Source organism: Culex pipiens, chromosome 2 (assembly GCF_016801865.2).
Source record: "Culex pipiens pallens isolate TS chromosome 2, TS_CPP_V2, whole genome shotgun sequence".
Lineage (NCBI taxonomy): Eukaryota > Metazoa > Arthropoda > Insecta > Diptera > Culicidae > Culex > Culex pipiens.
In genome coordinates this window covers 25,163,270-25,189,458 of record NC_068938.1, presented here as the reverse complement: position 1 = coordinate 25,189,458, position 26,189 = coordinate 25,163,270, and the positions used below count along the sequence as shown (strand labels likewise).

Below are 26,189 nucleotides of genomic sequence, written 5' to 3'. Positions count from 1 at the left end.
TATATAGAATTTTACCTGGCTTAGTGTATTATTCAGCTTACCTAATAATATCGAGACGCTCCGTAGATGACTACGGGTCACTGATGAAGTAATATTTACCTGTCGTTCTGTACGAATGATATTTTTGTCCTATTTAGGAAATGAGTTTGATTTTGATCAAATAATAACATAAATATTCTACAATTTTTGAACAAACAAAATCTGTGTAAAAATACAACTTGTCAAAAAGAACCATGCCGATTTGTTAATTTATTATAAATGTATGTTTTTCTATTTTGATATAATGTCTATTGGAATGTAATGTAATTGTATGACAAAAAAAAGTTGTCCGAATTTAGCGAGCACAGCTACCTTTCAGTTCCTTTAGGGGTTCTAAACAACTCCTCAATGTTTTGGATGGAAATTAAAACCGAACTCGCATGTTTTTTCCTTGGTTCCAATAGAATATTACATATTTTCAAAAGCGGATTAAAGTCAGTAAACATTGGCTGACGTTTAACATTTGAGAAAATGTTAAATTTAACAGCAAATATCCAAAATTTTGAAATTGATTTTTTTTTAAAGTACCCAAAGTTCTTGCAATACCTAAAAATTATTAAATATTTTGTTATGCACACTTACAAAACTTTCAAACAAATTATTGGTTACCTTGGGAATACATCAATAATTTTAAAATCCGCTGATTTTTTTTACTTTTTTTAAGCTTAAGTGGTACAAAGACCACATTCATGACTAAAATAATATCATTGATAAAATTTGTCAAAATTTGCCCATAGTACTAGCCATAGTAAGCAAAATAAAAAATAGCTTATTGGGTTACGGACACATAGAAAATTTTCGAACAATTGGATTATAAAATTAAACTTAAATTTGTGATAATATTGTTCACAACGATAAAGCTTTTTTTCTGAGTAAATGACCCTTTGAACGACCGCAAAGGATTTAAAATGGACTTAAAAAAAACTAACTTCGCGGCCCTTCTTGACAGAAGCGGTCCTACTTGACACCCGTTACAAAATGACCATAGTTGATCCATCTAAAAAATGTTGTCCCGTCAATTTATTTTTTTGGATTAAAATGAAAAATAGTGATCAGATGGTTTTTAATGGAGTTTATTGCCGTTTTATATAACAATTTATTTAGGGCTTAAGCACCCTATTTTTAATTTTATTGGGGGTATACTGTCCATGTTCGCATAATTGTCCTATATGCAAAAACAGCAAACTGAGAAAAACGCATTTGAAGTTTGTCCCACACATAAGGTTACGTGTTAAGTTTTCACGAAAAAACTGGATTTCCTCCCGATTTCTAGAACAAAGTACTGGAATTTGTAGGCTCTTTGGAAAGAGCACACGATTTTGGACCAAACTGCATCAATAACTGAAATGCACAAAATAATGTCCTTAATAAAATTGATCAAAAATGTCCCAAAAATCTATCCATATTAAGCAAAATAAACAAAATAATAACAAATTGGGTTAGGAACACTTAGATTTTTGACGAAGAACTTCGTCTTAGGGCTCTATACAGGGTAGCAATCCAAAATTTCGCGGAGCGAAATGTAACGAAAAGAAATTAAACGCGACTGCAAGATTTGCAACAATAATATCTCAACTCCTGTTCAACACACGTAAAAGTGGTACCCACCAAACGAAAGGGGAGATTTCAAGCTTTCTTAATATACCTAATTAATGGCCATGAAATTTAGTTGAAGCACTTAAAAACTGAGTTTAAATTAATAAAACTGCTTCCACACAGCAAGCAAGCACGCACACAACACACACACGCGCACACTCTCTCTCTTGACTCCGCCCCCAAAGCCTTGCTTGCGTTTGACCTTGACACAATTTGGCGATTTATTCCTTTTGTGCTGCTGCTTCGTCAAACGCCAAAACGATTTGATATAAAAGGAGGTGCCGATACAAAATCAAGTCAAATCAATTTTGGACGCAGACCTGGAAGGAGCTCCTGCTGCTGCTGATGCGGGACCGAGGACGAAACCAGCCACGAGGGATCCACGATCGGACGACGCTGCCATGGAGATTTTGCGGGACGAAACCGAGGACGGACGCGCGGGGTGACGGATTTCACAGCTCGGCGAGCTGCCTTCACATAACTGGAAGGACGCGAGGGGTGAAGGAATCCACAGCTACGCAGAAAGCTGCTTTCACCCCTTCGCTCTCTCTTTGACAAATTTGTCATTTCGGCAGTAGTGGCCACCACCTGGAGTGGCCGGAGGCCCCGGGGGTGTTCCGATAAGGGGACATTTGCGGAACCATAAGAGTTGGGGCAATATGGGTATCAAACTTTAGGGATTTTGATACTGGACATGAAATTTGACATTTTGGCAGTAGTGGCCACCACCTGGAGTGGCCGGAGGCCCCGGGGGTGTTCCGATAAGGGGACATTTGCGGAACCATAAGAGTTGGGGCAATATGGGTATCAAACTTTAGGGATTTTGATACTGGACATGAAATTTGACATTTTGGCAGTAGTGGCCACCACCTGGAGTGGCCACAGGCCCCGGGGATGTTCCGATGGGGGGACATTTGCGGAACCATAAGAGTTGGGGCAATATGGGTATCAAACTTTAGGGATTTTGATACTGGACATGAAATTTGACATTTTGGCAGTAGTGGCCACCACCTGGAGTGGCCACAGGCTCCGGGGATGTTCCGATAAGGGGACATTTGCGGAACCATAAGAGTTGGGGCAATATGGGTATCAAACTTTAGGGATTTTGATACTGGACATGAAATTTGACATTTTGGCAGTAGTGGCCACCACCTGGAGTGGCCACAGGCCCCGGGGATGTTCCGATGGGGGGACATTTGCGGAACCATAAGAGTTGGGGCAATATGGGTATCAAACTTTAGGGATTTTGATACTGGACATGAAATTTGACATTTTGGCAGTAGTGGCCACCACTTGGAGTGGCCACAGGCCCCGGGGATGTTCCGATAAGGGGACATTTCTTGACTTTTTTTTGATAAGGTCCTATAAACTAATGTAAACATTGAGTGTATCCCTTTCACACCTTATGTCAAAGTCCATCGGAGTAAGCGGGATACACTCAATGTTTACATTTGTTTATAGGACCTTATCAAAAAAAAGTCAAGATTTGCGGAACCATAAGAGTTGGGGCAATATAAGTATCAAACTTTAGGGATTTTGATACTGGACATGAAATTTGACATTTTGGCAGTATTGGCCACCACCTGGAGTGGCCACAGGCCCCGGGGATGTTCCGATAAGGGGACATTTGCGGAACCATAAGAGTTGGGGCAATATGGGTATCAAACTTTAGGGATTTTGATACTGGACATGAAATTTGACATTTTGGCAGTAGTGGCCACCACCTGGAGTGGCCGCAGGCCCCGGGGATGTTCCGATGGGGGGACATTTGCGAAACCATAAGAGTTGGGGCAATATGGGTATCAAACTTTAGGGATTTTGATACTGGACATGAAATTTGACATTTTGGCAGTAGTGGCCACCACTTGGAGTGGCCACAGGCCCCGGGGATGTTCCGATGGGGGGACATTTGCGGAACCATAAGAGTTGGGGCAATATGGGTATCAAACTTTAGGGATTTTGATACTGGACATGAAATTTGACATTTTGGCAGTAGTGGCCACCACCTGGAGTGGCCACAGGCCCCGGGGATGTTCCGATGGGGGGACATTTGCGGAACCATAAGAGTTGGGGCAATATGGGTATCAAACTTTAGGGATTTTGATACTGGACATAAAATTTGACATTTTGGCAGTATTGGCCACCACCTGGAGTGGCCACAGGCCCCGGGGATGTTCCGATAAGGGGACATTTGCGGAACCATAAGAGTTGGGGCAATATGGGTATCAAACTTTAGGGATTTTGATACTGGACATGAAATTTGACATTTTGGCAGTAGTGGCCACCACCTGGAGTGGCCACAGGCTCCGGAGATGTTCCGATAAGGGGACATTTGCGGAACCATAAGAGTTGGGGCAATATGGGTATCAAACTTTAGGGATTTTGATACTTGACATGAAATTTGACATTTTGGCAGTAGTGGCCACCACCTGGAGTGGCCACAGGCTCCGGGGATGTTCCGATAAGGGGACATTTGCGGAACCATAAGAGTTGGGGCAATATGGGTATCAAACTTTAGGGATTTTGATACTGGACATGAAATTTGACATTTTGGCAGTAGTGGCCACCACCTGGAGTGGCCACAGGCCCCGGGGATGTTCCGATGGGGGGACATTTGCGGAACCATAAGAGTTGGGGCAATATGGGTATCAAACTTTAGGGTTTTTGACACTGGACATGAAATTTGACATTTTGGCAGTAGTGGCCACCACCTGGAGTGGCCGCAGGCCCCGGGGATGTTCCGATAAGGGGACATTTGCGGAACCATAAGAGTTGGGGCAATATGGGTATCAAACTTTAGGGATTTTGATACTGGACATGAAATTTGACATTTTGGCAGTAGTGGCCACCACCTGGAGTGGCCGCAGGCCCCGGGGATGTTCCGATAAGGGGACATTTGCGGAACCATAAGAGTTGGGGCAATATGGGTATCAAACTTCAGGGATTTTGATACTGGACATGAAATTTGACATTTTGGCAGTAGTGGCCACCACCTGGAGTGGCCGCAGGCCCCGGGGATGTTCCGATAAGGGGACATTTGCGAAACCATAAGAGTTGGGGCAATATGGGTATCAAACTTTAGGGATTTTGATACTCGACATGAAATTTGACATTTTGGCAGTAGTGGCCACCACCTGGAGTGGCCGCAGGCCCCGGGGATGTTCCGATGGGGGGACATTTGCGAAACCATAAGAGTTGGGGCAATATGGGTATCAAACTTTAGGGATTTTGATACTGGACATGAAATTTGACATTTTGGCAGTAGTGGCCACCACCTGGAGTGGCCGCAGGCCCCGGGGATGTTCCGATAAGGGGACATTTGCGGAACCATAAGAGTTGGGGCAATATGGGTATCAAACTTTAGGGATTTTGATACTGGACATGAAATTTGACATTTTGGCAGTAGTGGCCACCACCTGGAGTGGCCGCAGGCCCCGGGGATGTTCCGATAAGGGGACATTTGCGAAACCATAAGAGTTGGGGCAATATGGGTATCAAACTTTAGGGATTTTGATACTGGACATGAAATTTGACATTTTGGCAGTAGTGGCCACCACCTGGAGTGGCCGCAGGCCCCGGGGATGTTCCGATAAGGGGACATTTGCGAAACCATAAGAGTTGGGGCAATATGGGTATCAAACTTTAGGGATTTTGATACTGGACATGAAATTTGACATTTTGGCAGTAGTGGCCACCACCTGGAGTGGCCGCAGGCCCCGGGGATGTTCCGATAAGGGGACATTTGCGGAACCATAAGAGTTGGGGCAATATGGGTATCAAACTTTAGGGATTTTGATACTGGACATGAATTTTACATTTTGGCAGTAGTGGCCACCATCTGGAGTGGCCACAGGCCCCGGGGATGTTCGGATAAGGGGACATTTGCGGAACCATAAGAGTTGGAGCAATATGGGTATCAAACTTTAGGAATTTTGATACTGGACATGAAATTTGACATTTTGGCAGTAGTGGCCACCACCTGGAGTGGCTGGAGGCTCCGGGAGCAGGAGTGTACCTTCCCCCGTTATCCTACGTCAAATTTACATGAGACCATCATTGAGCAGAAATAAATAGATCTTAAGAATTAACTCTTTCGTGATTGATTTTGTGGCCAAGAAACGCAAATATTAATAACCATAAAAAATTCATTTACTTTTGTGTCCGAAGTTCTTCGTCATGATGGTTATGCCTGTAGCATTACCACTGCACCTTTTTTTTTTGAATACGAATAAGCTGTCAAGTAAAATACTTTCTGTCAAGATAGGCCCCAGTTATTTTTTTCAAATTTGATTTCAAAATTCATATTAAACCCGTGGTCGTACAAAGGTCAATATTGTCAGAAAAATAAGCTCTATCGTTGTGAACAGCAATATCAGCAATTTAAGAATATTTTTGGAGTAAATTTTTCTATGAAGTAATAGGGTCCTAAAGCCCTTTGTAATTTTTTATGTACAACGGTAAAAAACACAATAAAAAACCAATTCCGATCACTTTTTTTCGGTATAATGCAAACAAATAATAATGAATTAACAAGACAACATTTTACGATGGGTCAACTATGGTTCCCTTCGAACAAGCTGTTAAGTATTTTATGAAAAAAAAGCTTTTTTTTTTTTTTTTTTTTTATTTATATTTATTTTGATTTTCTCTTCCATGTACATTCATTCAGTTAAAATATTATTGAGTGTCCAATCACAATCGATGACTTTTCACCTCAATTTTAAATACTAGCAACTTTCATTTATTCATGAAATATTGTAGCTTTCGCTATTCAGTGATTTCAAATGTAGGAGGTCCTACATGTACAATAGGGAAAAGGGATACCTTAAAACTAACTTATAAACTATATAAAGAGCGGATCAATGCAGCTGAAGACTGCAATGATTTTTGTCGAAATGCATCAATTATCTTATTGGACATAACATCCAAAGTGTCAACTTCGGCTAATTGATGAAGTTCACTGGTGCTGAACCAGGGAGGAAGTTTCAGAATCATTTTCAGAATTTTGTTCTGAATCCTCTGAAGTTTTTTCTTCCTGGTTAAGCAACACACAGCATAAAGCATGGCAGGTCTGAAAATTTGTTTATAAATTAACAGTTTATTCTTGAGACAAAGTCTAGAATTCCTGTTTATAAGTGGATACAAACATTTAATATATTTGTTGCATTTAACCTGGATACTTTCAATGTGATCCTTGTAAGTAAGGTTTTTGTCAAAAGCAAGTCCAAGATATTTCACTTGATCCTCCCACTTTAAATTTACCTCATTCATCTTTATAATGTGATGACTTTTTGGTTTAAGAAAATCAGCCCTTGGTTTGTGAGGGAAAATAATAAGTTGAGTTTTTGCAGCATTTGGAGTAATTTTCCATTCTTTCAAATAAGAATTGAAAATATCCAAGCTTTTTTGTAATCTTCTTGTGATGACACGAAGGCTTCTACCTTTGGCGGAGATGCTTGTATCATCAGCAAAAAGTGATTTCTGACATCCTGGGGGCAAATCAGGCAAGTCAGAAGTAAAAATATTGTATAAAATTGGACCCAAAATGCTTCCTTGAGGGACGCCAGCACGTACAGGTAGTTGATCAGATTTGCTGTTCTGATAACATACCTGCAGAGTACGATCCGTCAAATAATTTTGAATAATTTTCACGATGTAAATCGGAAAATTAAACCTTTTCAATTTCGCAATCAAACCTTTATGCCAAACACTGTCAAATGCTTTTTCTATGTCTAGAAGAGCAGCGCCAGTAGAACAGCCCTCAGATTTGTTGCTTCGAATTAAATTTGAAACTCTCAACAGCTGATGAGTAGTTGAATGCCCAAGGCGAAATCCAAACTGCTCATCAGCGAATATTGAATTTTCATTAATGTGCGTCATCATTCTATTAAGAATTATTCTTTCGAATAATTTACTAATAGATGAAAGCAAACTAATGGGCCGATAGCTTGAGGCTTCAGCAGGATTTTTATCCGGTTTTAAAATCGGAACTACTTTGGCATTTTTACAACTACTGGGAAAATATGCCAAATCAAAACATTTGTTGCAAATTTTGACCAAGCTACTTAAAGTTGCTTCAGGTAGTTTTTTAATTAAAATGTAAAAAATGCCATCCTCACCAGGGGCTTTCATATTTTTAAATTTTTTGATAATAGATTTTATTTCATTCAGATCCGTATTAAAAACATCATCTGATGAAAACTGTTGTTCAACAATATTCTGAAATTCTATTGAAATTTGATTTTCAATAGGACTCAGAACATTTAAGTTGAAATTATGAGCACTCTCAAACTGCTGAGCAAGTTTTTGAGCTTTCTCCCCATTAGTTAATAGAATATTATCACCATCTTTTAAAGAAGGGATTGGTTTTTGAGGTTTCTTAAGAACCTTTGAAAGTTTCCAAAAAGGTTTGGAATAAGGTTTAATTTGTTCGACATCTCTTGCGAACTTTTCATTTCGCAGGAGAGTGAATCTGTGGTCAATAACCTTTTGCAAATCTTTTTGAATTCGCTTCAGTGCAGGATCACGAGAACGTTGATACTGTCTTCGACGAACATTTTTCAGACGAATCAGAAGCTGAAGATCGTCATCAATAATGGGAGAATCAAATTTGACTTGGACTTTAGGAATAGCAATATTCCTAGCATCCAAAATTGCATTAGTTAAAGATTCCAAGGCTGAATCAATATCAGCTTTGGTTTCTAAAACAAAATCATGATTTAAATTGTTCTCAATATGATGCTGATACCTGTCCCAATTAGCTTTGTGGTAATTAAACACAGAACTATTGGGTCTGGTAACTGCTTCATGAGAGAGTGAAAAAGTTACTGGAAGGTGATCAGAATCAAAATCAGCATGAGTCACTAAAGGACCACAATACTGACTTTGATTTGTCAAAACCAAATCAATTGTTGATGGATTTCTAACAGAAGAAAAGCAAGTTGGCCCATTCGGGTATAAAACCGAATAAAGACCAGAAGTGCAATCTCTGAATAGAATTTTACCATTGGAATTTACTTTTGAATTATTCCAAGATTGGTGTTTGGCATTAAAATCACCGATGATCAAAAATCGAGATCTATGCCGAGTAAGTTTATTCAAATCCCCTTTGAAATAATTTTTATTTTCCCCAGTGCATTGGAATGGTAAATATGCAGCTGCAATCATAATTTTCCCAAAAGAAGTTTCAAGTTCAATGCCCAAACTTTCAATAACTTTTAACTTAAAGTCACGTAAAGTGCTATAAGTCATACTACGGTGGATAACTATTGCAACTCCACCGCCATTTCGATTCATTCTGTTATTGGTTATAACTTTATAATCTGGATCACTTTTCAAATAAGTGCCAGTTTTTAAAAATGTTTCGGTTATAACAGCAACATGCACGTTATGAACTCGTAAAAAGTTGAAAAATTCATTTTCTTTCGCTTTTAAAGAGCGAGCATTAAAATTCATAATATTGATGGAATTACTTAGATCCATGATTAAACTTCAGGGTAAGAACAACATCATTCGCAAATTTTAATCCAATCTGGATAGCTTCCATCATGGATGTAGCATTACTCATTGTTTGAATCAAACCAAACAGTGAGTTTTGCAAAAAAGTCATTTTTTCAAACGTAACATCGCCGAGATCAGAAGATCCCAAAGCATTGCCAGCAGAAAAAATTTCAAATGAAATTTGAGGTACCTGCCCAATTTGAAAATTGGTAGAGGATTTAAAATTCGTGGATGAACCCGAACCCGAAACGACGTTGGCATAAGAAATGCCATTGCTGTTACCTAACTTTTCCACGGTAGGGGTATTTCTAGCATTGTTCGAGTGAGACAGCACGAACGTTTGATTTAAAGATGCAGGTACAACCTGACTTTGAGAAAATTTCGGTTTGGATTTCGGCTGATGCTTAGCACGAGAATCCAAAACCTTTTTTCTGATGGGGCAATCCCAGAAATTTGATTTGTGATTTCCACCACAATTTGCACATTTAAATTGGGTGACTTCTTTCACGGGACAATTGTCCTTGTCGTGAGAAGAATCCCCGCAAACCATGCATTTTGGAACCATGGCGCAATGATCAGTACCGTGACCGAATGCCTGGCAACGCCGGCACTGGGTCAGATTCTGGCCATTACCGCCATGTTTCTTAAAATGCTCCCACTTTACCCGTACATGGAACAAAAACTGAACTTTGTCCAAAAGTTTCAAATTGTTGATTTCATTTCTATTGAAATGAATCAGATAAAATTGTGAAGTCAAACCAAAGCGAGAAATATTCCCGTTTGTTTTTTTCTTCATTGGTATTACTTGGGATGGGGCAAAGCCAAGCAACACCTTAAGTTCGTTTTTGATCTCATCCACCGACAAGTCGTTGGAGAGACCTTTCAGGACCGCCTTGAATGGACGAGCATTCTTGGTCTCATACGTGTAAAAATTGTGTTTGTGGTTTTTCAAATAACCAACAAAAGTTTGGTGATCTTGTAAAGATTCCGTCAACAAGCGACATTCTCCTCTTCGACCAAGCTGGAACGAAACCTTCAAATTGCAAGTTTCCTTGCAATTCTTCAGTTGCGTTCGAAAGCTGGCCAAATCGGAGACGGAAGTCACTACAATTGGCGGAGCCTTTACTCGTTTCTCGACGGCAGAAGGCTCAGTACGAGGAGAAGGATCCTTGTCAACAGTTTCGGATAAAACACCGAAACTGTTTGCCAATGGAATTGGAGGATTGACCTCACTTTCAGAATCAGAATCAGACCTCGGATGAGGCTGTTTTCTTTTTCTGTTTCCGTTAGCCGGTTTAGCGTTCAAACGCTTCACCGACGTAACGACCAAATCTTCAGAAGATTTGCGTTTACCTTTGTTTTGACGCATTTTGCAAGCAAAGTTCTCTTAAAAAGATGGCTTCGTTTGTAAAATACAACAAAATTTCAGGTGGGGTTAGTCTTGAAAAGACTGTTTAGAATTTGGGAAAATAACTCAGGTAGTCTTTAAAAAGACTGTGATTTTTTTTTAAAATAACTCTGAGCTTAGGTAGTAAAAAATACCGCAGCTCTAGTGTCCGTTCACCTCGAAGGTTCGCAAGACACTGATGAAAAAAAAACTGTTAAGTGCTTCTGCTTTCTGTCAAGAAGAGCAGAGAAGTCATTTTTTTAAATTAATTTAAAAACCATTTTTTTTTTTTTGCAGTCGTACAAAGAGTTATTCTACTAAGAAAAATAAGCTCTATCGTTGTGATCAATAATATCACCAATCTAGGCTTAATTTTAGGACCCAATTAAAGATTGAAAATAGTCCATACCTTCATTAACAAATTAACAGCTAATCTAACTGTTACCCAAAAAATACCAAAAATGCACATCATTTTTGAGCTTGAAATAGGAATTATATAAGAAATGTTTTTGATATTTGCACCTATCCATCAGCAAAAAATGGAATAAAAAAAAAAGTTTTTAGCATGATGGGTATTTACAGACTCATAAATAACGCCCCAATGAAGAATGAATGAGATCACCCGCTGGCACCGAGAACACAAACTCATCTTCTGCTAAATGATGACTCTTCTTGCTAGTTCTCTGCCGTTCGCTTCCAGGTGTGAAAGTAACAACTCCACCTTAACGCCTGAGCATTAATAACAATATCTATTATCGTCAAGGCATTACGGCTGAACATTTAAAAGAATTACGAAACAAATATCAAATGAAACATGACTTTTTTAAATCAAATGAAATAAGATTTCACGAAAAAAAAATTGAAAATAAACTTCAAAGTTCAATTTTTTTTTCACTGTGCCCCAGCAACTAGTGCGGGCCCGGTCAGAGCGCCGGTTGGTAGGTTGTACATAATTAAATATATTATTGATTGCTGTCCTGGCTAGCGCATGCTGGCCCTCTTGGCGAGGAGGCGCCCCTCCTACATCTCCCTTCGGGGGTCGTTTTACGCAAATGAATTTTCGTTTTGATAAATAGAACAATTTAACCCTGTTGTCGTCCGCCCTCACACTGCTGCCGCCATCTTCTTTGCCGGGGCGGAAAAATGGACCGTAATTGAATGTGAACGCACAATTGGACCCTCGGGGTCGGCAGCACAAATGGACGGCGTTGTGCACGTGCCCCAGTGATGCCTCTATGGCCGGTCCCGAACAAATGGCTAATGAAATTGAATTAATTCGATTTTATCGCTGGAAATTGAATGGCTTTGTTTGCAATTACGATTATTATCTTTTGAACTCGCTGACTCTCTCTTGGAAATGGACGTCGAGGCATTTCTTCTGGCGATGGCATGTGCGTGCGTTACAGTGTTCTGGGGGTCCGTCAACCGGAACCGAACCCAGGCCTCCGGACCAGATGGGTGCACTGATTTACATTGTTGTGCTGTGCGGAAAGAGAGCCAGGGAAGAAAGTTGACCTTTTTAATGTTGGCTCGTACGTCATCGAATGGGACGGAAATTGAATCGAAGGTTGGATTGCTAATTGCCATTCAATTGGAAAGAAAGTATCTTCGTGATTGAGTCGGGAATGAATTGGAAGGGCCTTGCGTTGTCAGGCTGACTTCTTTTGAGTACGTTCATAGAATTTAGTTTCGTTGAGTGCATTTTAATAACTGGAAAGTCTTAATATTTTGTTTTTGGAGTTCCTTCTAAAAAAGTGAACTCCATATTTAAAATGATTTAGTAAACTTCTAATCCATCGCATGATTTTTTAATCTTAGGTAAAATATGTAAATTTATTCCAAATCTATTTTTATATTTTTCAAAAATCAAATGTAGAAATGTCAACTGTAGAAGAAATTGCTGACAAACCACTTTTAAGATCCTTTGATTTTTCACAAATTTGCGATTATTCAAACCTTAAAAAAAAATATTAATTGAATTCCAAGAATTAACAACTTTAGTAATCATGGCTTTCTTCTGGCAGTTTCGAAAAAAACACAAATTTCAATAAAAAGGACAATTCTCGATTAAATTTTCAAAAGGCCCTATCTGCATAGGAAACCCATGAGGGATAAGTTGTTTTGAAAATTTAATCTAGAATTAACAGAAAAATACACATGTTAGAACATTTTTATGGACAATGTATTGAAAGTTTGAGAAACACATTTGAAAATCATCTTAAAAAATCTGCTTAAAAAAAAGCTTAAAAAAACAAGCCTTACCCGACAAACATTGTTCTGCCTTTTTTTTCGTTTGTTGGCGTGTTTTGCTTTTTTGCTTATTCAGCCTCCTGTGATTAAAATTTGATTTTACGTTACTTGCTCCATACAATTTGCCGATGCTTCGGAATCGGTTCCAGAGTGGCCAAAGTGTCAATTAGTTAGCGTATAAACCTTCCTTGGACATATACGAACCCAACGCTACAAAGAGCACCTCGATCCGACATTCCGTGTTGAATTGATTCGCGTTCGAAAAACGTCGTAATTTTTTATGTATATATATTGAAATAAAACTAAAATTTACGAAATGGCTTTTTTTTTGGGTGAATTCATTTTTTTTAATATGGGTAAAATCAGCATAAATCAGCACATTGGGTGGCATTTCTAAGTTTATGGCGAATTATTAAGAATGTTTGCTCACAAATTGAAAAAAAGCGTATTATTTTCATTTGCAAAAAAGTAATAAAGAAATAAAATGTGCAAGAAAAGGAGTGGCCTTTCTGAATTTGTAGAAATAAACACTCATGTGTGACAAACCACGTTGGTAGTTGCCAGGTTAATTGAATTCAATTAATCAACAAGTCATTTTTATTACTGATCTTATCCTGAAAAGCTTCCGCTCTGAATGTTAGTCAAAATCAGCGTCATCATTTGGTTGAGCTGCGGCAGCACGTTGGCAAAGGCGGTGACCGCTTCGGCAAACGCCTTTTCCGGTGGTGTTTTGGCGTTGCCCTGTTGGAAATTGCACAAGGGTTACACATTTAACCGTTTTTTAGTTCGAAAATTTTGTAAAACTCTTACCGGCTGAACAATCCACACGAGATAGGGTGAGAATTTTTCGAAAGTGGAAACTAATTGAGTCAACTGTTTGTTGATGGCGTCCAAACTGGTGTAGTCCTGGGTTGGGTCAAGTACTGGCATCGAAAGCTTGGTGGAAATTGTGGAAATTTCAAATTATACTCATTATAAAAAACTCGCTGTTCCAATCTTCCTACCTGACCCAGGAACTGTGCGAAAAAGGGAAGGGATTTTCCAACCAGTTCGGTGAGCTGGGTGATGAGATCGCCGATGGTGGGCGGATCTTGACCGCTTACTGTGTTCTGCAAGATTATCAAAAATAACACTAGAATTCTCGAAATACTACATAATTTTTAAAGATTTTTTCTACCATCGCACAGATCACGACAAGCAACGTAGCAAGGGAGAACCACTTCATTTCCGCAAAACGTTTGCTTCTACACCAGGTTCAAAAAATAACTGTGACGAACTGCGGTCGAGATTGATGGTTTTTATTGAATGCAGTGCAGTGTCTGGTGGATGCGTGGAAATTTTCTAAAAAATTAAGATTTAAACAGTTGAGTAAACAACAAACACAGAATGTGTGCAAATTGATCACTTGGATGGCAATGAAAATAAGCGAAATTTAAATATCTTCGAAGTCTTAAACTTATTGTTTTATTTTTAAATACAATTTGTTTGATTAATGTAATTTTTCAAGTACTCATAAGATTTCAGAAGAATCTAAATTAAAAAATAAATAATAGAAAATAATTTATATGTGCACTAACTTACATGCATTGTTCGTTACGTAGACACCGGGCCATGTGTGCCAATTGTACAAATATGGTTTGTACGCAAACAGTCTCTCCAAGGTTTCAAGGTTTAGCCTGTGTCGCACGTTGCTAATCATGATTGGTTGGCGAAAATTTGGCGCACCTACCTAAATGCACCAGATTTTTTGAGCAATCATTGCTGTGGGAAGTTTACTAGACTCACCAAGTGGAACAGAATTGCGCTTCTTGGATTAGTATGTATCAATAAAAGTTTGAGTTCTCGACAAATAAAAAGTACTTTTTTAAATTTATTTGTGTAATTTTATAATTGCGATATATCTGGATCTCTGGAAAATGGACGTAGAATCGATTGACGCAGTTCATTATTTGACTCAAACTGTTGGCAGTGTGTTATCCAAATAAAAACTTGTTTCTTAATTTTCACATTCATTGCATTTTTTATCTGAAGATTTAACCTCACCATCATGTTTAAGTACGTGTTCTAATTTAGGTTTTTGTTTTATTTTTAGTTCGCGAGGTATTGGAATTTGCAGCTTAGAGTTGAAAATAGACTTTATCATTCGAGTCCACGTCCAAAATTCTCCAAAATGAGTTCTGGATCAACTTTCTACTATTAGTTGTGAATATCAGCATACTTTAAAAATGAAGGTTTTTGACAATTTTTGCGTCAATGACGTAATTCTGAGGTGGTTTCAAGAAGGAGGGGGTGGTCCAATTTGGATGAAAACCGAGATTCTTGCTTGTTTTGAGGTTGTTGAAAAAATGTTTATTTAAATTTTTCACTTTTGTGTGTACGATTGAGGTGGAGTGACCCTTATTACGATTTTCAATTGAACGTTTGTGTTTTACAGCAAAAAATCCGATTTTTGTAAACACAAAAAAAAGTTGCAACCGACGGGATTCAAACCCAGCACCCACAGTGGACTGGCACCTTAGCCCACTCGGCCATCAGACCGATGAAAAGCTGTAAGGATAAACGCATATATCAGCTTAACATTTCGGTCAAGTAAGTTTCCTTAGCCCACTCGGCCATCAGACCGATGAAAAGCTATAAGGATAAACGCATATATCAGCTTAACATTTCGGTCAAGTAAGTTTCCCATACTAATGGGCTACATATTTCAGGGCGTAAAATTACATAAAATTGCATAAAATAATGCAATATTTATTTAACACCCAGCACTTTTACACGCAGCTGGATTACTACTTTTTTAGCTGTGCATGTTTAGAAAGAAAAAATCTTATTGTATTGTCTACTGTGTTGACTGACTATATAAAAGTATGTTTTTGTTTTAGATTTAAAGAAATCATGGTAATAGTACACCTGGAAAGGGGTACATCTCTTATGCCAGAGAAAAATTGTAATTTTACCCCAGAAAATGTGTAATTTTACCACTTTTCTGGTGTAATGTCACTTTTTCAGTCTTAATTGATGTAAGATTACAACACTAAAGAGGTAATATTTAATCATCCAAAATTACATCTTTCAAATTTATTTATTTTTTTACTCGGCAAATTTTATTCGGAACAACTTGTTGAAGGAATTTTATCAAAATATTGATAGCGACGCAAAATTTATATCTTTGAATTGAAAATCCTGGCATCTATGACAAATGACATAACGACATAAAATTCTGCATTTTTACTAAATTGACTGCATTTTGGCACTGGTAGTGACAAAAACTAATTATTCAAAAAGCAAAATTGTTCTAAAAGAGGTTGCCTTCAAGATAACTTTATTGGAAGCAGAATTTTGTTAGTTGCTTCTAGAGCGAAATTCGTCAATACATTTTAACAAAAAAAAATATTTTTACAAATTTGTCATGTTACCCAAAAAAAATACGATCAAAAATCAAAAAGAATTCATAACATTATTGATAGGACCCTTAGCTATGATTTAAAGTACAATCTTAGGCAATTTGAACTCATTTGTATTTTTTTATGAAACAGGCCAAATCGAGAGTCTTTAACGAGTTTTGGGAATTTTTCGTTGTATGAAAACTTTGTTTCTGAGGCTAGGTGAACAGATCCCCTTACATAACACACTCAAATATATCGACGCGTTGGAGAAATTGGAGAAATCATCATCAACAGAAAATCTTCTGACTTGCATCAAGAGAAAAAAAAATCCAAAGGCTCTCCTCTCTTGCCCACGAAAGATCGGTAAAATGAATCTCAAAAAATCATCATCTTGATTATTCGGTGAAACATCTTTTTCACAAATACACTCTCAAGTGTAACCTCGCACGTCGAAAGATTACCTGTCAATTTTGTTGATGGTCAATGTTTGTAAACAAAGCGAAATACATAATTTTAAGTGGTGCTGACAAGGAAATTCACAAAAAATCTTCAACAGTTTGATTTTCTTGGAGAAGTTCGGGAGCGATTTTCATTTGTGTGATTCGCCTGCTCTCTCTTTCACGGCTGAAGAAAGTTCGCAAGCGAAAATGATTTTTTTTGCGCTTATTCCATCCCTGACTCGGAGCCTCTAGTATGGTATGTCTACGCCTCCTTCTGCCCCTGTTGATTTTATGAAATGTGGGTTCGTTCGCAGAGTCTGTGTCAGGTTAATGCAACGTAAATAGATTTTAAGTTTTCTTAAAATTACTGAAAATATTAATAATGCCAAGAAAGGTATGCAGGTATGTTTGGGTTGTCTGTGCTTCATTACATTAGATTAGAATTTTTGAAGATTTGAGCAAATTTTAGAATAAATAACCCCATTTTTCGCTGAAAGATCATTCTCCTTATTGCCTTGCGGCGTTTTCCTGCGTTTGAAAACGAAAACTCATTTTCCTCGCCGTAATTCAAAAGAAAACACAGGACAATAACCGTTCAAAGAAGGAAACAAAAAGCAAAAGACAAAGTCGATGAAATTCCTTACCATGAACCAGAAATACACACACAAACAGCAAAGAAAATAGAAGCTCTTTGAAAATCAATACGACGACATCGATGACGTTTGGTGGGGGAGGGAGTGGGGGTCGTGACGTCCATCGTCGCGCCGTTTCCCCCCCAAGGGCTCTTATTGCGAAAATAGCCACCGAGCCGTGAATGGGCACCAGGAAAAATGAGAAAACTTAATTTTTTTCCATTTTTCTTTCCGCCCCCCGGTCACTTGGTCTAAGCGTAAGGGGAGGAAGAAGTTTCGAAGAATTCCCACAAATGAACCGGTTTGTTTATTTCATTACAGGCAACCCATGAGCACGGAAGAGACCAGTAGAAGTTACTAGCCACCACAGCACACGCCGTCGTAACGCGTGACCAAGAAGTTTCGGTTTGGGCAACTACACCGTGAGGCGTTCACGGAGACACAAGACTGAGTCGTCGTTGAGTAACTTCGGGTTGGAGAAGAGTCCGCGTACCCTACAATATCAGCAAAAGAAATATCGTGTTAAAGTGTTCAATAAATAGTCTAGTTTTATTTCCTCGGTGGAAGTTGTGAATACTCGAAGAAGACACCCCATTCCTACCCTCGAGATATCGTTAGAATTCGCGTTACGAGTTCGATGTAGTGGAAAATGTCCTACCTCCAGAGAATTGTGGGATGTTTGTGAGCAAGTAAAGTTTATGTTAGGGGTTTTACGAGAGTCCTTACGTTGAAGGTTTCCCCAATTTCCGCTTTGTGTAGCACAACAGGCAAATTTCGCTAAATTATTAAATAATTTATAGCTCCCATGAAAAATTGGCCCCATTTCAACCAACCAGGAGCGCGTGTCAACGAGCGAAAAGTGAGGCAATTTCCGGCCGTAATCGAGCCCTGCCTGGAAGCAGAAGGTGATGAGGGAAGGTGAAAATCGTGCCCATCGTAAAGATCCCTAATTCAATTTCGAAAAAAAAAGGCATCAAGAGGAAAAGGTGTGTGTATCTTCAGGAGCGTGATGAACGCAGAACATCGACGTGTAGCGCAAGAAACGACGACGACGATGCTGATGGCGAGGCACTTGTGATAGCGAAATATATATTCTAAAAGAAGCTGCTGCTGCTGCGTGAAAAATATCCTGCGAGTGCGTTTGAAGTGAGTGAGTGAGTGGAGTGATATTTTTGTTTGGTTCAGCGAAGAGAGGCGGCGAAGCAGCAGCCGAGCGCAGCAAAATGTACGTCGAGTACGGTGAACGAAGGAACAACGAACGGGACGCGATGATGGCCGGCAACAAGTTTATGGTGAGTAGCTTTTAGAGGAAATCTTGGGGTTAAGCCTATTTTGTTAGCTATTTTACATGAAAGAAACTTTAAAAAAAATGTTTTTATGTGTTGCAAGGCTTGCTAAAATTAAAACCTGATGTTTTGTTACTTATAACTGTTAAGGTATGAATCATAAGTTTTTAAACAGTTTAAACAATAAGGTATAAACCCCACACCAAAGGTTCAAGGTTGGATGTATTATTTTTTAAATCTTTTCAATATGATAAACCCTTTTTAACAGAACAGACACACTCATCCAGTTGCATTTAATACCATTGAAAATTTAAGCGATAGTTGCTGATAAATTGCCTTGAAAAACGAATGCTATTGAAACATTCAAGCTGATTATTAACCCTCTACTGCCAATTTCTTGCGATTTATTTTTAAATATTTTTCTTGTTCAGGAAGTCATTCTGGGCATGTTTTGATATACGAAAAACTGCATTCCTCGTTTTAACGCATTTCTTCATTATTTTTTGAATTTCTGTATTTGTGATCTTGTTGCTTTTAGATATAGTTATAGCTTTGGTTTTACTTGTGGTTTTGAACATGTTCTACAAACTCCAATCATTATTTTTTGCCCAGAAGAAAAAAAAAAAAGGATCTATTTATTACTTTGAAACTTTCAAACACGCTTTAAAATAGCTGTAATTCATGATCAAAGTTCTGATAAGCTGGTAATAGAAATGGACCGAGAATGGATATATTTCCCCTTTTGCTTATTTCATATTTCACTTTTTCAATTTTAAAAATGTTTTTAAAGCATTTTTGACACAACAAATCACAAAAAAAAATTAAAAGTCATGGTTTAAGCTTTTGGATGAAAAAAGTGTTTTAATATTCGCGAAAAGCAAAAATGAGTTCATGGCACTGTGCATAGGAATTTAACAAAAATACAATTAATTTCAAACGAGTTCAGACATTCTAATATATACAATTAGTTATAAACGAAGAATTTATATTTCAACTTATTTTCAGTTGAATAGATTTCTATTCCTATATTCTATTAAAAACTTATTTTATCTTTCAGTGATTCAGTGCTTATAGAATCTGAAAATTGCCCTTTAAAAATGTTAGTATTGACCCCAATTTTTCAAAATATTTTTTTCGAATAGATTATAAAATTTCACGAATGTTTTATTTTCAACATAAAAATTTGACCTTTCTGAGATGGCATTAAAAATTGTGGGAATGTTTGGATGAGGCATAAATAATTTCACTTTTCTTGTATCATTTATTCACTGAGGTCTAATCTTCATTGTCATTGAAAAAAAGGGATGGACATGAATGGACATTCATGAACACTATTTAAAAAAAATAAAAATGTGATTTTTCAGTTAAAATTAAACTTGAAGTAGCTTTATTTTGAAAACAGTGCACTTTATCAAAAAATCTGTAAAGTACTTTTTGATTTTTCCAAACAAATTTTTTTCTAATTATAGCTAACTCAGCGGCAACATTTTTGTCCATGCTTCTCTATGGCTCAAACGTTTTTGTCACCTAAAACATATAAAAAATAAATAAATTTAAAAAAAGGTTTTCGGGTATTTGTTTCGGAATTTTGTTTTCTTTCGTATACCATTTTTTTATTTTGCCGAAGACACAAGATCGGAAAATTTCTTCAAAAGTTGCAGATTTTCGATTTTTTTTGAATGAATGGCTGCCAAAATTGTATGGAAAAAATGGCTTCATTGGTCATATGTAAGGCCCCCACAAAGTTTGTGTCAAATAAAAAAATAGAATGAATAAATATGGTCGAAATCGTCCGATTTCGTAGAAAATTCCTCTAAATTGTCTTCTTCTTTGCTCAGAGTTTTGTTCAAGACATTGATGTCAGAATCAGAAAATGACTAATCATACAGAAAACAGAATATTTACAATGAACTTGAACTTGAACTTGAAAGGGCTGTTTTAATCATGGAGAAGCTGCCACAAAGTATTGGCCGCATAAAAAAGAAAAAAAGAAAATTGCCCATGAAGTTTGCAGATCTCTTGAAATACCTTAAATTTTAGACGAGAAATATAAATATTTTGAAATGTTAAGGGAATAATTTTTAATTAGAATAAGTCAATGTAAAATATTTTTTCGAAAAAAAATATCAGTGATCAGTTGAAACAACTAGTAGTTTTCAAACGTTTAAACTATTCAATTTTATTTTTTTGGATTGCTTTCATATATTCTTTTTTGTTGTTATAAATTCAACAACTTAAACTATTGTCCATGAATGTATAGGATTTATAAAAAGGAACAGATATGTATGTATGTAATATGTACTCAGAAATACACTCGATTTTTTTATTCACATTTTTTTTGGAAATACAGCAATTCCCACGAAAACAGCATGGAAAAAAAACAAAAGTGCTCGGATCGGGCTCAAAATTTTTCTGGGGGTTCCCTGGCCGAAATTATTAGACCCGTATTTTTTTGTTTGGCCGTTAGGGTGACCTACACCGTGCTAGGGTGGTCTGAAAATTGCCATTTTCGTCGATTTTCGCAAAAACCACATGCTTCAAAAAATCATAACTCTGTGCCGTTTCAACCGATTTTTGCTGTCTTAGACGCAAATGAAAGGTGATTAGTTTGCCTTTCAAAGAAAAATAGTGAGAAGTTCTCCTCCGTGTACGCACGAGTGCAAGCAGCAGTCAAGTGCTCAGTGCTCCATCGTTTTTTCGAAATTTTTCGCCGTAATTTACCGTGATTAGCCGCGAGTTTGCTCCACCAGCATGCCAAGGGCCGGCCGTGGCCGTGGCAGTTCGAGTGCGGCCTCGAAAAACCCGCGAAGTTCGTCTACCGGCCGTGTGCAAAAAGGTAAACAAACCAACGCCGTGTCGACCGCCATCGCGCAGGGGAGCGTGAGCGCAGAAGGAATCGACAAAAAGTTACTACATCCCGGATATGTTCCGAGATCACCAGTGCGAACCCGTTCCGGTACCTCCGGTGCCACGACCAGTGGCACATCAACATCCGCCAACATCCCCATCAGGAACGAGTTCCAGATGCTGAGCGACGATGAAGAAAACAACAACAACAACACCGACGGTAGCAGCACTACCGACGACGACGACGACGATGATGATGGTCATGCACGGAAAAAAGTGCCGACGTCAAAAAAGAACAACTCTCCAGCGGAACGTAGACCACCTCCAATTTTTGTTTTGGACACGTTGGCGGACGATGTTGACGAGTTGCTGGAAGGCCTCGGATATTGTCTGAAAATCGGTAAGTCGGCAGTGCAAGTGATTACACTGAGCAAAAAGGATTTCGACCTGGTGTTTGAAGAATTGAAGCGTAGCAACTTCAACTTCTACACATTCAACCCCGAGAAGCCCCCTGTTAAGGTCGTCTTGCAGGGTTATCAAGACCGTCCGGTCACCGACCTGAAGAAACATCTTTCGGACGCCGGAATAAAGCCACGGGAGATAAAAGTGCTCTCGCGCAAGACAACGGTCACGGGTGTGCACACTCTGTACCTGTTGTACTTCGACCGCGGCATCGTCAAGATCCAAGACCTGCGGCGGACTAAGACATTGGACGGTTTTTGGGTAAACTGGCGGTTTTACGCCAAGAACCCGACGGACGTAGCGCAATGCCACCGTTGCCAGAAATTCGGCCACGGCTCGCGGAACTGCAACCTCCGGCCCCGCTGCGTGAAGTGCGGTGAATCACACCTCTCCGAGGCGTGCGCACTGCCACGAAAGGCGGACTTGGGGGACAAGGCAGAACAAACCAAGCCGCGCGTAAAGTGCGCGAACTGTGACGGAAACCATACCGGCAATTACCGCGGATTCGTCGCGCGGAAGTCCTACCTCGAGGAGCAGGAAAAGAGGAAGAAGAAAGCCCACCCTCCTCAGCGAAGTACGAGCGCAGCCGTTCCTGCAGCTGGACAGCCTACGGTTCCAGCGGACAACCCAGCGATCCCTCCTGGATGGGGGCGTTCGTTTGCCAGCGTGGTCGCTGCCGGTAGCGGCGATGCGGCCCAGCAAGGAGTCACCGGGGAAGATCTCTTGACCCTGCCGGAGTTCTTTGCTCTCGCGGGGGAGATGATGACGCGGTTTCGGAGCTGCCGTAACAAGGCGGAGCAATTTCTGGCCCTCGGGGAGCTGATGATCAAGCACATCTATAATTGATCATTTTTGTCTGTGATCTAGTTTTAAGCTTTCTCTTTATCTATCCTTTTCCCATTGCACTTTCTGTAAGTTTTTTAAAAACTTTTTCTTACTCTTGTCTATTCCATAGTTATAAGTAATAATTTTTCCGATTGAATTACGATGTAAAACACAGCTGAAAGGAACACCAAAACTCTGTTATATACCTAAATGAACTCATTGTAACTTGGATTATTCACAAATAAAACCGAATTGAAAAAAAATTGAATAGTGAGAAGTTTCAAAAATATAGCCTAACATATGAAAAGGGCGTATGAAACTTTAAAATGCCGTTTTGACGGTGTCTGGACCAAAGAGCCCATGTCTGGAAATATTTTTATCGGATTTCCCGGACATTTTTACGTAACATACTAAAAAATGGGAGGAGTTCATCAACAGAATTCCGAGATATGATTTTTTGAAAATAAAATCCGTGTTTTTCGACGCGCCGTGCGCAAAAACGGGAAAATGACAAATTCGGCAAAAAATCAACCTTTTTCACTAAAACTGCGATAACTATAAAATTTGCGTATTTAAAATACGCAACTTTTGATACCCAGACATGTATAGGCCATCGCTGAAATTTTAAAGTTATCGCAGTTTTGCGTTTTAGCGCGCGGCGCGTCGAAAAACAAGGATTTTATTTTCAAAATATAATATCTCGGAATCCTGATAATGAACTCCTTCCATTTTTTAATATGTTTCGTAAAAATGCCCGGGGAATCCGATAAAAATATTTCCAGACATAGGCTCTTTGGTCCAGACACCGTCAAAACGGCATTTTAAAGTTTCATACGCCCTTTTCATATGTTAGGCTATATTTTTGAAACTTCTTACTATTTTTCTTTGAAATGCCAACTTATCACCTTTCATTTGCGTATAAGACAATTGAAAACGGTTGAAATGGCGAGGAGTTATGAAAAAAGTGGTTTTTGCGAAAATCGACGAAAATGGCAATTTTTCAGACCACCCTAACACGGCGTAGGTCACCCTAATGGCCAAACAAAAAAATACGGGTCTAATAATTTCGGCCAGGGAACCCCCAAAAAATGTTGAGCCCGATCCGAGCACTTTTGTTTTTTCCATCCTGTTTTCGTGGGGAATTGCTGAATATAAACAAGCACCAATTTTAAATGTTTGAAAATTGATTATAGATCAATATCCCCGATGGAATGAATTTCCACTGAAGTCCATAATGCCCAGAAAAAACTTTTCAATTCGATTCCCAAAGAAGAAATCATCAAACTGAGCTTTTTTCCCAGAAGCTTTCAGATTTCCAGCACATAATTCAGTCCCCAAGTAAACAGCGAAAAGTGGTGACTCTGGAAAGGGGATTTTTTTTTTCTGCGAATGTCCTCGTCGACGTCTCGTCTTATTCGCCGGTCGTCGCCCCTAATGGAATTTTCAAGTAATTGGATGAAAAACACGGTTTCCATTGATTTTTCAATCTACGGCGCGGTTCGAAACTCCGCTCTTTGCGGAAACATTTTTTTGTCATGCCATTTGGACAGGGAGTCAGTTGTCAACGTTTCAACTCTTGGCGGGGGAAATGAAAATTGAATCAGTCGGTAGAATTGTCAGTTAATGGTGGTACATAAGCGTCAATTTTATATCGTACTGACATGAAGATGCGAAAATTGTTTGAGCGATTTTAAAGGCTTTCAATGTTTTTGAGTGCTGTACATTTAGATGTGACCTTGAGTTGTTTTTCAATTTTCAAAAAGTTTTCCATTATGCTTCAAGAGGGCAACCTCCCCGCCTGAACACCCCACCGATATCCACCGAGTCGTGGAAGCTCGCTCGCGAAAACGAACAACTTGAGGACACACAACTTTCCAGGTCATTATTTCAATTTTGCTTCCGCTGCGAGATGAGTCTATTGTCGTACACAATTTCGCCGATGATGGATTGCTTTCGAGGGGCTGTGTGTCCTGGACGAAAAACAATTTCCCGACAAACTCATCTTCTCGCTCCGTGCAAGCAGTTGATGCTGTTTCCGTTGTCGTCGTTGTCCTGCCTCTACACGGTGATTGATATCGGTTGTCCTCGCAGATTCGTAGGCAGATAACTATAGGTATCACGCTATCTTCTGGTTCTTTAGCTCTTTTTTTTTGCTGATGAAGCGCAAACTGTGCACGGCTAGGTAGGTTCTTGGAGTGATATCATGTCATAGATATGAAATTGCACTTATTTCAGTTCTTTTTACTCGACATGAAGATAGGTAACTGTAAGATAATTTTTAATCTCAAACAATGTATCTACTTGAAAATTTTTTAGCTCAAAAACACGAATTTTGTCAAACAAAAGTTATGACAAATTGATCCGAATAAAGGTTTGCAGCTTATGTCACAGTAAACGAGTTGATTATACTTCCTGGAAACCCCTGAACTCATCACTATACTCAACATTGGAAGAGAACACCAAGCTGGACGTGTTTTGATTTAACAATTAAACTTCACATTCGCCGAAACCGTTTTCAACAAGAGAATTCATTCGCCACAGTTGACGTCAGCCATCTCTCGTCAACAACTGTTTATTGAATTTGTGGGAAAATCCAAACAGTTGCCACTTTCAAAACGATATGACGCAATTTTCGTCTGAATCGTCATGTATAGATTTGAATAACATACGCTTGGGGAACCACCAGCAGTTGAGGACAATCGGTAGTTAACTCTGTTCTTAGAAATTGATCCGTTCTCGAGAAGTGTGTTTGGGCTTTATATGTGGAAGGTTTAAAATATTTATTTCAAGATTTTCAGCTTAAGCCACACTGTATACGACTTCATGTCTTAATCCCACTAGAGGCTCCATTAGTGTCCCACCAAAGTGATTCCAGTCGTATAATTGTCATCCTCCTTATATGGCTCAATCAAAATGGCAATCGGCGAACTATTCGCAAAGATTCCGAATCGTAACAGAATCATCCTCCCCGTCGTACTTTTGTCGAATGACTCAGCAGTGGGGCAGAATCCCGCCAGCGCCACCATAAATCGATATCGTCGCTTCTTTTGCAACCGAGCAAAAGCTCAAGACAGAAAGAGGGGCAATTAATTTCCGTTTCGAGATCTATCAAAAAGAGCTGAGTTATTGCTGATGGTGCTCGCTTATTCGCAACGGCTGCTGGAAGCTGAGGGATTCTCTTGAAAATCAGATCTTCTAATTTGATTTGATCAATGTTTTTTGTACTATATAATTTAAGCACTTTTGAAGAGTGACCAGGTAGTCTTCGTCAAGCTTGTGACATACCGTCAGCAGAGGTGACATTTGTTCTGGGTAATGAGATTGGGTAATATAAATTTGTGAAAATTTATATGACCCAATGTCATCCCTGCTGACGGTGATTAAAAAAACCTTGTATAATTGTTATAACCGTACGAAAGTTATTCTCCAATTGTGGCCATTTTGATTTTAATCACAAAAACCTTAAATGAATTTTATTTACAGCCTATGAATTGGGTCAAACTTTTTTGGGGGTCTTCCCTATGATCAAAAAAGCCGTTTTG

The 26,189-nt window shown here is 38.8% G+C and overlaps 2 protein-coding genes across 2 annotated transcripts in view; one reads left to right on the top strand and one right to left on the bottom strand.

Moving 5' to 3' along the window:
* The window catches only part of LOC120414548 (uncharacterized), a 213,598-nt gene that overhangs the window by 38,381 nt on the left and 149,028 nt on the right, over positions 1-26,189 (top strand). The window contains exon 2 of the mRNA XM_039575762.2: positions 17,549-18,519. Coding sequence (XP_039431696.1) covers positions 18,451-18,519 — 69 coding nt within the window. The 5' untranslated portion in view covers positions 17,549-18,450. The remainder of the gene's footprint in view (positions 1-17,548; positions 18,520-26,189) is intronic.
* On the bottom strand, positions 13,309-14,072 carry LOC120414544 (uncharacterized). Its single transcript, XM_039575757.2, has 4 exons — positions 13,950-14,072; positions 13,777-13,881; positions 13,583-13,708; positions 13,309-13,513 (listed from the first exon to the last, which is right to left on the bottom strand). The coding sequence occupies exons 1-4, from the start codon at positions 13,995-13,997 to the stop codon at positions 13,382-13,384; spliced, it is 411 nt and encodes a 136-aa protein (XP_039431691.1). The 5' UTR covers positions 13,998-14,072; the 3' UTR covers positions 13,309-13,381.

Coding starts and splice junctions, on each gene's coding strand:
- LOC120414544 (XM_039575757.2), bottom strand. CDS start 13,997: ATGAAGTGGTTCTCCCTTGCTACGTTGCTTGTCGTGATCTGTGCGATG. Junction 13,709..13,776: donor TCGCACAGTTCCTGGGTCAG/GTAGGAAGATTG, acceptor ATTTCCACCAAG/CTTTCGATGCCAGTACTTGA. Junction 13,514..13,582: donor TCGTGTGGATTGTTCAGCCG/GTAAGAGTTTTA, acceptor AATTTCCAACAG/GGCAACGCCAAAACACCACC.